At 37.6% G+C, this 15,744-nt stretch overlaps 1 protein-coding gene across 20 annotated transcripts in view; it reads right to left on the bottom strand.

Moving 5' to 3' along the window:
• Positions 1 to 15,744, bottom strand: part of itpr1b (inositol 1,4,5-trisphosphate receptor, type 1b) — a 183,666-nt gene that overhangs the window by 130,350 nt on the left and 37,572 nt on the right. For 12 of the 20 annotated variants that reach the window (XM_067431963.1, XM_067431975.1, XM_067431974.1 and 9 more), the window contains exons 7-13: positions 14,350 to 14,448; positions 13,918 to 14,001; positions 13,682 to 13,828; positions 11,635 to 11,805; positions 10,611 to 10,655; positions 10,459 to 10,488; positions 7,054 to 7,208 (exon numbers count right to left, since the gene is read on the bottom strand). In XM_067431963.1, coding sequence (XP_067288064.1) covers positions 7,054 to 7,208; positions 10,459 to 10,488; positions 10,611 to 10,655; positions 11,635 to 11,805; positions 13,682 to 13,828; positions 13,918 to 14,001; positions 14,350 to 14,448 — 731 coding nt within the window. The remainder of the gene's footprint in view (positions 1 to 7,053; positions 7,209 to 10,458; positions 10,489 to 10,610; positions 10,656 to 11,634; positions 11,806 to 13,681; positions 13,829 to 13,917; positions 14,002 to 14,349; positions 14,449 to 15,744) is intronic. The other 8 variants (XM_067431981.1, XM_067431977.1, XM_067431980.1 and 5 more) reach the window with 2 other exon arrangements.

Consider the following 15,744-nt stretch of genomic DNA (forward strand, 5'->3'; position numbering starts at 1 on the left):
GGGGTCTGAATACTTTTCATACTCACTGTATATGGGGGAAACTCTTCAGGTCAATGTGACCCCCCCCCTAAACCCATGTGGCGTTAAATCCTACATATAATGCCCCATACACATTGTACGATTTTAATCTTTCCCAGACGAAAGATGACCAATCGAAGCAGTTTCTGGCTCCTAAATGAATATTCTCCTCTTTCTCTTACATAAAATCACAATTTCCAAAATGTGATTCATCTTGCTCTTTTTTTTACCACTAGCACACACTGATGACATTTTATTCTTCTGTACAATCTCGCATCATAGCCTTCAATTCAATAGGTGTCACCACCATACAGCCTACATACATGTTGTACCAAAGTTTAATATATCCATGTCGTACAGTGTGATTTGTAATGATCTCGTAGGATTGCCGAAATCGCACAGTCTGTAGCAGGCATAAGAGGATACGACTAGCTAAGGCCAGACAGTGGCTCTATCGCGGATGTCAAAGAAACATCTGTGCTGCAAACTCACTGACACAGTCACCACAACTCTAATGTATGCAACATGATGTTGATTAAGTTAGATCTAATTCAGCTCTTTTGTATCGAATCGCATTCAGGTGTTTCTGCCATTTAAGTTCAAGTAATTAGCTTTAAGGGATCTGGAGACTAAAGTCATTGCGTTCGTATTGCACAATCCAAACATGAACCTTCCCTGAGTTCACAACGTTGACTCCAACAGTGCCTGCGGGGCAGCTACAGCAGTTACACACACAAACACACATACCTAATGGCTATCAAAGCCTCTATTGTTCTTAGTGTGTGTGATGTTTAAACACACACACACACACACACACACACACACACACACACACACACACACACACACACACACACACACACACACACACACACACCCCTATGAGGAAGTGCAGTACCTGTCAGGCCAGATAGTTAATTCACTCTTGTTTTACTCACTCGCCACAATCATGCACCTGTTCACATTGCTCGCTCACAGTTTGGCAATGTTCATGGTGCAAGCAGAAATGCTCACACTGGAACACAACCAGTTTTTTGCTCATATTATATTTTAAATGTGGCCTTTGTGAAACTGGTCTGAGTCTAAACAGGAGACGCTTCTAAACTTAGCTGCATGTGTAAAACACGCTGGCATCATCAAAAGTAAACAGACAATGATAGGAAAGATAATGTGCACTGGAGTTTGGTGTCAAATTTCATGAATATTTATGACGGTGAGGAGGAAAAAACAACATTTTTAATGATTCAGGGAACATTAGTAATGGAAAGAAAAACTCTGACCCATGATTTGGCATCATTTATGTGTATGTGTGTGTAAATAAGAGGGTCAATTAAGTTTGGGGTCAGAATTTTTTTTTTTATATGTATAATTTTACTTAGCAAAGTAAAATTAATTAACACGAATCACGAATTAATTAACATGAATTAATTAAAAGTGACAACAACGACATTTATAAAGCTAAAAATAAATTACATTTCAAATAAACGCTTTTCTTTTGAACTTTCATTTCTATATCGTGAAAAAATGTATCACATTTTCCACCGAAATATAAAGCAGTACTGTTTTCTACATTGATAATAAGCATATCAGTGTATTAGAATGATTTCTGAAGGATCATGTGACACTGAAGTAATGATGCTGAAAATATAGATTTTATTTTAATAAAATATTAATTAAATTATTTTAATTAAAATATAAGACATTTTAATATATTTAATAATACGCAATTAATTAAAATGAAAAAGTTAATTTAATTAGAAATAGAAATAATAATAATAATAATACAGAATATTATTGTTTTTACTGCACCAAATAAATGCAGCCTAAAGTCTAAGAGTTATCATTAAAAATCTACTTCCATTTCTAAAAGTAATTTTTAGTCTTTTTTTTCAGCCTGTTTTTGCATCTTTTAACATCTTTTTTAATAAAAATATAAATGAGTCAAATTAAATATTCAGTTTGACTCAACATTAAAATCTTTACAGTCTGCCTTTGAAAAGAGACAGTAGGGTTAAGCTCACGTTACATTGCAGTTCATTATTTGCATGCGTTTTAAATCCTTGCTAGTTACCGTTTTTTTCTTCACGCGCTGTTCTGAGATAAGCATTTAAGAGTTCATACACCTAAGCACATGCCCACTAGAAGTGTGTCACACGGCATGCGAGTACTGAACAAAGTTCTCTTTCGCGGCTTATTGCACTTTAACTTTCAAATACACACAAGGTGTATATAAATGCAATGGGTTATGTCCTAAGTGAACGTAAACCTTTAGGAGAAAATCAGATGCGTGTCAGTATATTAGATCCGTGTCAGCCTTAAAGTGACAGCAGCCTAATAAACCTTCTGCCGCCTCTGTCATTAATGTTAATCAAACAACTAAAGACAAAGAGAAAATTACACCCTGTTCTTGACTGAATAAATTTAATGCTTTGAGTCCTACCTAAATACATCTACTGTAGCTAGATTTTATAGAGCACTATTTATTTAATGTGTTAATAATCTTATGTTGTATTTGTCTTATTATTTAATTTAAGAATAAAATTAAGTGAAATAAGATTTTGGCCTACGTTGGCCTAAATTATTTGTCATTCTTTTTTCTTTTATATTAAAAATATTTATTAAAAATAAGAAAATTAGTTTGGCTATACTACTCAGTGACTTGCAAAATAATCTTAAAAACCAACAAACACACAAAGAAACTTGATCAAACTGTGGATAGTGATCGAGCAATGATAATTGTGCCATATCGCCCACCCCTACTCGGTCACAGAAAGCACCCATTAGATAGGCTACAAGTGGACATCAGACACGGCTGTATTCCTGGATGCATAATCGCCTATGTGACTAACAGGCTTACCTTTGTGTGTATGTGTGTGTTTGTGTATGCCCTCTCTGCTCCCTTAGACTAATTAGTCACATCTACTATGTCTAGAGAGGGGCCGCTGCTGTCTGAGGACAGGGGATTTCAGGCAACACTTAAAGTCATGACCTTGAAAATCCTCTTCTCCTAAGATCAAACTTAAAGATGATTTCTCTCACACACACACTCACAATACTCAGACATATGAGATATTGCCACAGTTCAGCTTATTACACATAATGACCGTTTCAGTCAGCAGCTCAGTGTTGCATGAAATCCATCAGAGCATGCGATTGAGAGAGATGTGTAATCAATGGATATGTTCAAAGCCCATAGGCTCTAAATACTAAAAAGCAGCTATTGATTCAAGACACACAAATATCCATTCATCATTCTTCTGACATCATTAGTTCATGCTCATACAAATCAGATTCAAACAGACACAGAAGATAGTTGAATCGCATGAAACCTGTCCAGAAAATGTCCGGGTCACCAGACATACAGCTAAGAATTGAACAAGAAACATTTTTAGGACACTTAGAGGGTTAGTTCACCCAAAAATGAAAATTAGCCCATTATTTATTCACCCTCAAGCTATCCTAGGTGTATATAAAAAAATTATTTCGGACGGACAAAAGCATTTGCAATGCAGCAACAACAAAAAATATGTGAATTGTAATGAATTTCATATTAATTTTATAAATTAACTCTTTCGCCCCCAAACACGGAATTTTCCATTATTTGTGAGAAAACGCTTCCAGGCCTAAAACGGAATTTTCCGGGTTTCTGTGTTTTCACTGTCGGGCGCTAGGAGGTGCCATTGCACATCTTCTGAATGAACACAATCTCCTGATCAAAACACACGCGAGTAAGACGCAGTAAAACAAGCGATCGCATGGAATCATATGCATATGTAAAATAACGTGATCATCATCATTAAACAGCATATGAATCAAAACTATCTAATGTTAGTGAATGAAATGTGGACCCAGGATGAGCTACACGACTGTGCAAGCATTAGGAGTGTTGATGGACTCGATCTACTCCATCTGCGTTTGACCATCACTCTGAATCTGATCTGGAAACAGTCTTTCACTAAACAACGCGATTTTCTCAGCTTTTTGTTCAAGATGTTGCTTTTTTATGAAACTTCCTAAAAAAGGAATGCATGAAGCTAGAATAAAAGTTTTTTTTTTTTTAAGAAGAGGGTCTTTATTTTGATAAATTGCATGCTCAGATATTTATTAAACAAAATATTCTATGGGCTATTACATTTTTGTGGAAATTGTCAAAAACCCTGGCGGTGGCTGGCAACGTGTGTGTGTGTGTGTGTGTGTGTGTGTGTGTGTGTGTGTGTGTGTGTGTGTGTGTGTGTGTGTGTGTGTGTGTGTGTGTGTGTGTGCCTGTTTATGTGGTTTATGAGGACACAAATTTGTATAACTACATGGGTATTACACTGGTATTACTCTATAAATGTGGTTTATGAGGACATATCAAATGTCCTCATAATTCAAATGGCCTTAAAAAAATACTAAATGATGTTTTTTTGGGAAAGTAAAAATGCAGAATGTTTCCTGTGATGCGTAGGTTTAGGGGCAGGGGCAGTGTAAGGGGATAGAAAATACGGTTTGTACAGTATAAAAACCATTACGCCTATGGAGAGTCCCTGTAAACCACATAGACCAACATGTGTGTGTGTGTGTGTGTGTGTGTGTGTGTGTAAGGGTGTTCCCAGTCTGCAATGGAACAGTGGTGAACCGGCAACAGGGTCATTGATGCATGGGGGAGCAAAGGCTGGTCCGTGCGGTCCGATCCAACAGATGAGCTACTGTAGCTCAGATTCCTTAAGTTAGAAAGGTGTCAAATGTGTATGGGGCCCATGCTGACCCCTGTCCACCACCGAAAGCACCAAGAAGCATCAGAACTGGACCACGGAGAAATAGAAGAAGGTGGCCTGGTCTGATGAATCACATTTTCCTTTACATCACGTGGATAGCTGGGTGCATGTGTGTCGCTTACCTGGGGAACACATGGCACCAGGATGCACTATGGGAAGAAGTCAAGCCGGCAGAGGCAGTGTGATGCTTTGGGCAATGTTCTGCTGGGAAACCTTGAGTCCTGCCATCCATGTGGATGTTACTTTGACACGTACCACCTACCTAAGCATTGCTGCAGACCTTTCATGGAAACGGTATTCTCTGGTGGCTGTGACCTCTTTCAGCAGGATAATGCACCCTGACACAAAGCAAAATTAGTTTGAGGAGCACAGAAACGAGTCTGAGGTGTTGACTTGACCTCCAAATTCCCCAGATCTCAATCCAATCGAACAGTTGTGGGATGTGCTAAACAACAGTCCAATATAGTGTGAGTGTGTGAACATGTCCAGATTAGGTTATATCTATATATACACACACACACACACACATATACGCATATTCTCATGTGAGTCACTCAATGAATCCCAAAACAAAATTTCCCCACTTATGTTCTGCTTCTGAGCAGTGAGGAAGATTACTTTATAAAACAACACTTTCCAAGTGATTGCTTATATAAATAAGGGAATATGGGGGTGGACGGTTACGCAACATCTGGCTTCTCTTTTAACAACAGGTTTCAACAATGTGGAAAGAGATCACGCTGGCAAAGTGCACGGTCACTCTAGTTTCCTGCCTCCGCACCCTGTCGGGACTTTCCTGGCTATTTTCAGAAAGTCAAATTTTGCAGGTATCTAGATGAGGCAACACACACAAACACACACACACACACAATGTGACACGTGCACACTCCACCCTATAACTGTTTGAGTTTTGTGGTATGAGGACAAAGGCTATCACGGGTGTGTGAGTAGTCATCCTCACTACTAGTGAGTAGTAGTCTCTCCTGTTCGGTTACACATGATTCATTGAAACAACAGAGCTTATAGTTAAAAACAATCAAGAGATGCAAGACATCATGAGATGAGCGTGACCTTCAGTACCAGGGAGATGCGTGTTTGCAAAACTACATCTTTCCTGTGACTTATGACCATAGCCGTATGAATCAGATACAGTAGTTTGAGTTCTCTTTAAGTTCATTTGGAGTCGTTTATGACTTAATATATCCTGCAGGTCTGAAGACAACGCAACAATCAGCGATTGTCTGCCATTGGTAAAATCTTGAGTATGATCATATTTCACTCTTCAGAATTTTTCTGGCAATAGAGTAAGAGCGATATATATATATATATATATATATATATATATATATATATATATATATATATATATATATATATATATATATATATATATATAAATATATATATATATATATAAGAGACATGAATCTAGTGTGTATGATCTGAGCACATCATAACAGGAATCTCACATTACCGTGAAGCTTTTAACAAGTGAATCTGTCACTCAAACTCAACTTCTGATTGACCCCAAACTGACAACACAACTGTGCATTCACTAATAATTCATATGCATTTTTATTTTATCATCATTTATTTTCCTCCTAAAAAGGACATTATATTTTGCATAAAAAAGAAAACCATTTTCATCAGAATCAAAACTAATATAACACATTATTATTTACTAATAAGAGCACTATGTTTGCATAAGGCATTTGGAGGTACTATAAAATATGTGTAACTTTCATTAAAATAGTCAACAGAAGTAATTATATTGGACTTTAAACTACTATTTTCTTTTAGAAATGGACCATTTGTAAACTTTAAATGGTTAAAAATGCAGATTTAAAGGGATAGTTCACCCATTTACTCACCCTCAAGTTGTTCCAAACCTGCTTGAAATTTTTTGACATTTTGAAGAAATATGGGTAACCAAACAATTGATGGTTCCCATTGACTTCCATAGTTTTTTTCTATTCTGGAAGTCAATGGGATCCATCAGCTGTTTGGTTGCCAACATTCTTCAAATATCATTCTTGAAATATCTTGTTTTGTTTTTAACATAACAAAGAAACTCACACAAGTTTGGAACAAGTTGAGGGTAAAAACATAATGACTGATAATTTTGTGGGAACTATCCCTTTAAACTGATCGAGAAGGTTTTTTTTATAGTATCTTTATTTGAGGTAATGACAACTCTAATATTTGACCTGCACTGGCTATCCCTGCACAAGGTTATTCCTTGAATGTATGGGTACAATTTGATTATGGTTCAGTGTACCTGGGTACAAGAGAGTCTCCTCCTCTGAGGGTGGTCGGATCCAGCTCAAATATGGAGGAGATGTCATTGCCATCGGGGACGGACGCGAGGGTGTACATGACCTTCTCGTTGGGCATGCGCAGTCGTGCTCGCAGAGCTTCATGTTCCGAGTCCAGCTAGTGGAGAGAGGAGACCATGTCACCATACAGACACATCACCCCGACTGGTTTATTGATTATGTGACGAGATAAATGTGATACCATTAGCTGACAAAACAATCTTTGATTCGTGACATGTTTACAACTCTGCCTGTGACCTGAAATTCCTCAACGCGCTCATATGCACATACAGGTACAAGAACATGAAGAAGAATGTGAAAACTCTTGATCGGTCACAAGATGTGATATATATGTGGGTTCCAGCAAAACAAGTATTTAGTAGTTAATAATAAAAGTAGCTGTTGATGTTACTTCTCAAAGGAAACTTTCATTTAGAATTTATAATCTTGACCTAAGGGTCCGTTATCACCAAATATAATGGTTAACTTGACATTTGTGAGCAGAGTTTAATAAGTACATGCACACAAGTAACAGGAGGGACTGCTGCTATTTCCAAGACATGGTGTTATACTGCCACCTACAGGAGCGGTGCTCACACTGTACACACTGGTTTACCCGTGCCTACAGCGTCACCGTGTGGTGGTTAAAGAACACATTCTAGAAATGATTGAACATTAATTCATTAAGAAATAAATTGCAGAGTTTCCAGGTTTTATGAAGGTAAGACTATTTGTGAACTTTTTAAGACCAAATAAAGACAATTTAAGGGATATATCGCAGGGAATACAATACTTCATTATGTTCTCTTAATGTAATATCCATTACTTTTTAATTCATTTAAAAAAAAAGTAGCTTGGGTTGCTCTGCTGTTAACCACTAAAATATGGACATAACTTTAACTATATCTTCTAATAACACTGCAAAAAGTTGATGTTCTTCCTCCTGTTTTGTTGTTGTTGTTGTTTGTTTGTTTGTTTTCCAGTGCATTCGTAAATCAAGGTGCCTTTGCTGTTTATATAAATTAAATTAATAATAAAAAAATACATTCATAAGAAATAAATAAATAAATTATCAAATATATTTATTATGTAATTTCTCAAAAATTTATCATGAATTTTATTCTTAAAACAATTGTTTTAAGAATAAAATTCATGATAAAATTTTGATAAATTACATAATAAATATGTTTGATAATTAATTTATTCTTAAGAACTAATATCTACCAATGGGCATATGAAAAGGGAATTTTTCATATGAAAAGGGAACTCATTGACCGATATTTGTTCTATTTGTCCAACTATTTTTAACTCTATTTTGTTCAATTTTTCAAGGCATCATTTTACATGTGCATCTCAAATAAATATATCAAAGATGTTAAGATATTTGTACAGGAAAACAGGACAAAAATACTGAGGAAGATATCTTTTTTTTTTTTGCAGTGTCTGCACGTGATGTTATAACATTATGAATTTCAGACTTTCTGTTCTGATTTAAGACCTTTTTAATACGTTATAAAAGACGTAAGACCTGCAGAAACCCTGTTATCCTTTACATTATTATTAAATAACTTGAGTGAAATGAAAGCATGAACATTTCCTGAAGAAATATTCTGGATTCAATGTTAGATTGTACAGCATTTGTGGCATTTTCTTTTAAAAAGCCGCAATGTATTTTAAGCCTTTAAAAACAGAAATGCGAAGGTTGTATTTTTTTCCTTCAAAATATGAATTGAGCTGAAACGCTGCCAAAGTTTTCATTTTTGTGGTGGGATTACTGTTCTAGATGAATATACTAGTTATTCATCATCAATGAAATTCCTGTGTTTGGGGTTTTTCTCTCCTTTCTGTATCCATGCAAAAGTTTGTTTTACTGATCATTTTGTTTTACATGATCATGATAGTTATAATATTTGATATAGTTTTGAGCAGACAAGGTTGGTAGAGATTTTATATTTACATTTCTTATTACTCTATAAAAAATAGCTATAATATTGTATTTTAAAATTCAATGCGTTTCCCCCATTGCTTTTCATTTCAACTAAAAAAAAAAAAAAAACATGTTTGGTAATAGAAATGAAGTAGATTTTTAAAAATTATAATTAGATGCATAAAAACTTAAACTGAAACAAAAATTTGAAATGAGGAGAAACATTGCAAATCTCCCACCCCCTTAAAAAAATTGTATGTAGAAATATTACCCCCCCCCCCAAAAAAAAATAAAAATAAAAATAAATAAATAAATATAACAAAAGTGCATTAACAAAAATACAATAATGTAACTAAAATGAACATGAAAACTATAAAAATATATAAAAATAAAATATTTTAATATTTATAATATTAAAATAACACTGATTTCAACTGTATTTTGTCCACAAATGCTGTCGATAGATCTTATACAGAACCACATTTTAAAGATATGAGTAACAAAATCAAACAAAGCTGCACAAAACACAGACAATTCACAACAGCACATACTGAATAGAATATGTGGAGCTATGCAAAGAGGATTATGGGAAACAGAGCTAAAGGGGCAGGGGCAGGGGCAGGGGCAGGGGCAGGGGCAGGGGCAGGGGCAGGGGCAGGGGCAGGGGCAGGGGCAGGGGCAGGGGCAGGGACAGGGACAGGGAGAGGGAGAGGGAGAGGGACAGGGACAGGGACAGGGACAGGGACAGGGACAGGGACAGGGACAGGGACAGGGACAGGGAGAGGGAGAGGGACAGGGACAGGGACAGGGACAGGGACAGGGACAGGGACAGGGACAGGGACAGGGACAGGGAGAGGGACAGGGAGAGGGACAGGGACAGGGACAGGGACAGGGACAGGGACAGGGACAGGGACAGGGACAGGAACAGGGACAGGGAGAGGGACAGGGAGATGGACAGGGAGATGGACAGGGAGAGGGAGAGGGACAGGGACAGGGACAGGGAGAGGGACAGGGAGAGGGACAGGGACAGGGACAGGGAGAGGGAGAGGGAGAGGGAGAGGGGCAGGGGCAGGGGCAGGGGCAGGGGCAGGGGCAGGGGCAGGGACAGGGACAGGGACAGGGACAGGGACAGGGACAGGGACAGGGAGAGGGAGAGGGAGAGGGAGAGGGAGAGGGAGAGGGAGAGGGAGAGGGAGAGGGAGAGGGAGAGGGAGAGGGACAGGGGCAGGGACAGGGACAGGGACAGGGACAGGGACAGGGGCAGGGGCAGGGGCAGGGGCAGGGGCAGGGGCAGGGGCAGGGGCAGGGGCAGGGGCAGGGGCAGGGGCAGGGGCAGGGGCATCCTTTGAAGGTACATAAGCTTGGTAAGAGAGCAGGTCTACTTATGATCAGATGACCGACATCTTTTCTAGTTAAAAGCATCTTGAATAACTGATAGTACCTGGAAGTTAAAGGGGGAAAAATCCGCCACCTGAAGCAGGAAACAAACAAAACAAGAATTCAGCCAGCAGTTTAGCTAAGCTTCCAGCACACAGTATGTAAACATACAGTACACAAGAATGCCAAATATTTCAAAAAGTTAAAACAGCTTACAGATGAACGTGATTCTTGTGACTCTTCCTCATAGTCAGGGTTAACCTGTGAACAGATCAAATCACCAAAAACATGGTCAAAATGAGAAATCCGATCGTTCTATTCGACAGGTAACTGATCAGGACATTGACTGATTTACTAGGCACAACCTAACAAAGAATGTGAAGGTCCCGATCTTTGAACATGTTTCCTTGGTTAGCCAGATATGTTTCTGATTTTGCATTCTTCAAAGCTTAAAGTGCACATGATTTCAAATTGTAAAGAAATAAATTGTATTACGTTGTAAAGAAACAAAAATGGTGCAACAGGGTTATCATCATTAAATAAACAATTAAAAACAAGTTTGCTCATTTAAATAAAGCTGAAATAAATTTAAAAAATCCTAAAAGTGAAAGTGAAATGTAAAAAAGAAAATCTGTAAATTGTAATAGTAATTTGTTTTAAATACACTAAAAATGACAAGCACATAACAAAACCACATTAACAATTCAAATTAATATTTTTATAATTATACAATAGTGAAATAATAATATATAATGAATTCTAAAAAAAAATAGTTTGCAAACTTTCATCAAAATTGTTACATAGATTAAATTGCTCTTATTTTAAAACTCCTCAACTGCAAACCTGTCGTATAGAGAGCCTTTTTGTTCCATATCCTGTTGCATCATTTTTTTTTTCACTGAAAAGGGCTGCGGATGTGAAAAAAGTAACATATCTGACTTCATAAACTTGACTTCTTTAGACTATGTATGACAATGTAGGCTAAATATTCTAGTATATATCCCATATTTGTGTCAAAATATTCTTAAACACGTCTGTCTGGTGTCAAGCCATGTTCAAAGAACAGTACCCTAGATGTGGTTAAACCTGCACAATGTAAGATTTCACCATCTAATTGAGCAAAAATGAGCTTAAGTGAGGTTTGAGGATGTGCTGGAAACATCCAGAGGGATGGTGAAAGTCTTACAGACTGCAGATTCCAGGCAGAGAAAATCTAGAGGAAGTTAGTAAGGTTCCCTACCCAGTGAGAGATGTTAGTGCTGATCTGGGAACAGCTGATAGATGATCCCGAGCTAGCAGAACACACCTCACTCACCTCTGCTGCAAGGTAGCTTCCAGTGGCCAAGTGTTTAAATCTGAAAAGACTATTCCAGTAACCGGCGCCACCACGACATGGGTCATGCTGAACCACCTGAAAAAGGAGATTGGGAGAAATATCAATAGGAAAACTGCATATGAGACATTTAAAAGGTCATAAAACCCCCTGTTTCAGCACCAGTTAATTATCACCACAGTTTGAAAAAAAGTGCTACAAATGTGAGCATGGAAAGTGGAGGAGAAAGAGGGTAGACAAACAACATAGGGATGAGAGATATGACCAAACTCTTATATTACGATATGAGTCTTTTATTTTGATAACGATATACAATCACAATATAGTTTATTTGGCTTTAAATAGGGTGTTTATTATAGAAAAATGTTGATACCATTTCAATTTTATAATATATATATATATATATATATATATACACACACATTCTTGGACCCACTGTAAATAAATAAATTGTATACATTGTTCTAAAGAAATAAAAAAAACGTATCTTGCTTATTAAGTTATAGGGTTATTATCATTAATAAACAATTAAAAACATCTTTGCTCATTTAAATAAAGCTGAAATAAAGTATCATATATATCACACACAGACCGATCAGACATTACATTATGACCACTGACAGGTGACACTGATTATCTCTTCATCACGGCACCTGTTAGAGGGTGGGATATATTAGGCAGCGAGTGAACATTTTGTCCTCAAAGTTGATGTTTTAGAAGCAGGAAAAATTTGCGTAAGGATTTAAGTGAGTTTGACAAGGGCCAAATTGTGATGGCTAGATGACTGGGTCAGAGCATCTCCAATACTGCAGCTCTTGTGGGATGTTCCCGGTCTGCAGTGGTCAGTATCTGCCAAAAGTGGTCCAAGGAAGGAACAGTGGTGAACCGGCGACAGGGTCATGGGTGGCCAGCTTGTTGCATATGGGGCTGCATAGCCGCAGACTAGTCAGGGTGCCCATGCTGACCCCTGTCCACCGCCGAAAACACCAACAGTGGGCACATGAGCATCAGAACTGGACCATGGAGCAATGGAAGAAGGTGGCCTGGTCTGCTGAATCACGGTTTCTGTTACATCACTTGCCCTGCCACAAAGCAAAATTGGTTCAGTAATGGTTTGAGGAGCACACCAACTAGTTTGAGGTGTTGACTTGGCCTCCAAATTCCCCAGATCTCAATCCAATCGAGCATCTGTGGGATGTGCAAAACAAACAAGTCCGATCCATCGAGGCCTCATCTCACAACTTACAGGGCTTAAAGAGTCTGCTGCTAACATCTTGGTGCCAGATACCACAGCACAGCTTCAGGGGTCTAGTGGAGTCCATGCCTCGACAAGGGCTTGTTTTGGCACAAACACAATATTAGGGTCATAATGTTATGCCTGATATATATATATATATATATATATATATATATATATATATATATATATATATATATATATATATATATATATATATATATATATATATATATATATATATATATATATATATATATATATATAGACACACTATTGCATCTTTAAGAACCTTTGAGGCTTATTTTGCTGTATTTTTACAATCCGTTTGATCGGTTATATCACAGGGCTGCCGGTTGACCAGCTGCACTCACAGTGTGGATGATTCACATTTGTGTTGAAGACTATGGATCTATGGAAGAGAAGTTATGGACGCAGAAACTTTTACAAAGCAAAAACAAAAATCACCCATTTTTGATACTGTATGCGTTCGTACAGTTTGAGGAAATAAACACATGCTCATGAATAATGATGAGACACAGATGAGCCATCGATGTACTATGGGTGTATGAATATGTAATTTTGACACAAAGATTCCCGGAAGATGAAAACAGGTCAAAAAAAGCTTCATAATAACTAGTTTTCTCCTATGATTAAAAATAACAGATGGTAACAGAAAATGTAGTTTAGAGTTTCATGACAAATCATGCAACTCACCTCCACTTCCCACAGTGCTTTGCTGCTGGTGGCAGAGGTGGCAGATTGGCGGCCAGTGGTTCGCAAGAACACATGTTGCTTCTTCCTGTGTTCGTCGCAAGTGAGAAACTTCTCCTGCTCAGCATGGAACAACCGGACCACGTCACCCTTAGCAACCAGAAATAAGGAATTAGTACCATCACATTCTAAAAACTGCCTAGAACTAGAACTCCAAGAACTATATTTCATGTGTTTACCCCTTTAAGAATGATTTCCTTGTTGTCACTCCATTTCATAAATAACACAATCTTCCAGCTAGTGTTGCAGTTCACAGAGTTCACCTGAGAAGAACGAGAGTCTTAAAATAAACTGTGGTATTTTTTGAACATTAGCACTTACTAAAAACAATCATTCACAATACAGAGATATTCTGGCAGAGACAGTGGACCTTAAATCATTGTTATTATAGCATAAAAGCTTTCACACTAACACTGGGTTCAGGGTGTTCTAATTGTATGGATAGTAAATAAAATATTTAATGCAACTAAAGCTAATTTAGAGCAGATTATGTTTCAATTTACACCTCTTATTGCAAAGCTGTTATGAGCAGAATTTTATTTACATAAAGTACATTCACACTACATGGTGTAATGCACATCAGCACAAACAGATCAAACTGAAACACAAACCTCGTTGCAGCCAGGATTGTCCACCAATTGATGGCTGCTGGCATGCAGAGGCTGTCCTGCATTTACGGGATTCAAAACCACTTTATCCCCAATCACAACCTAAAAGACAAAACGATGTTGCACGTTTAGTCATGTGATGCATATTTAACTGATAGATATGCATGCTTATACTGCTATTGTGCCTAATATGTACTATTCACTGACGACATGTTACTTTGTCAGGGTATATGCAGGAATCCTGAAGTTAATTTCAATACCTTTTTAAGACTTTTTAAAGACCTTCTCAAAATATTTTAAGACCTCATCGCATTTCAAGTTCTAATCGGCAACAAACCTTTAATAAACAGTTGTAGTCAAATGTAGACTTAAAATCTCTATCGTAGGCCAATTTTGTATTGTTTATATTGCATCTGTTTCGCAACATATGGAGGGCGACACATCCCCTAACTGTGCATTCCGCAAAATACATGACGTCACCCGTAGACAGCACTCGCCAGGGATGGAAATTAACTTTTTTCAAAGTCTACCACTCAATGTTTTTACCAGCCACTTTTTTGTTTTTAACAAATTAATACTACAAGCTCTACAATACTTAAGCAGTTTATTTAATCTCAAGTCTCAATGAAATACTGACATTTTCACGATGATTTGTGGTCTTTTATGGCTTCCAGTTTTATGGTTTTTAGTCCCAACAATGAAACTATTCGTTTTGGCATCTTTGAAGCGTGTTGACAACACAACGAGCAGAACATTGTCAGTAGGGATGCACCGAAATCAAAATTCTTGGCCGAAACAAAAAAAGAAGAAACCAAAGCCGAAAACCGAAAAATAAAATTCAAACTAGAATGTTTAACTCGACCTCACTCATGTGTACATTAAATAATAATGTTCATGCCTACTGGCCTGCAGAAAGGTACAGAAATTGAATAAAGTAATCAAATGTAAAATAACTGCATATTTAACGGTTTAAATGAAAGATTAATCCTTATTAAACTTACAAAAGCTATTCAATCAAGAGCAATGTTTAATGTCAAACTAAATATAAGGACATCACTCAGGCAGCAGTAAAGGCTACTGCACCTTTAAGACCTGAGGCAGGGATATGCTCGTCTTTCTCGACTGTGCATACTATACAGTTCACTTAAGGCATATTCAGACTATGTCTGCTAGGATACTCATCAAGATGGACATGTTGACATACTTCTTGTGTGAGTTTGTCCGTTTAAGCGCAAGACTTGAAAGAGAACTCAATATTTGCGCGCTGTGAGACTCGCGCGCGCTCTCGGATGATGCATAGCGTCAGATCTCTCAGCGCGCACGAGTCTCACAGCGCGTCTTCACGCGAGTGATGACGGAGAAAACGACTGGTCATATGCGCACATACGGCAGCACTCG

Source organism: Pseudorasbora parva, chromosome 22, assembly GCF_024679245.1.
Source record: "Pseudorasbora parva isolate DD20220531a chromosome 22, ASM2467924v1, whole genome shotgun sequence".
Classification (NCBI taxonomy): Eukaryota; Metazoa; Chordata; class Actinopteri; order Cypriniformes; family Gobionidae; genus Pseudorasbora; species Pseudorasbora parva.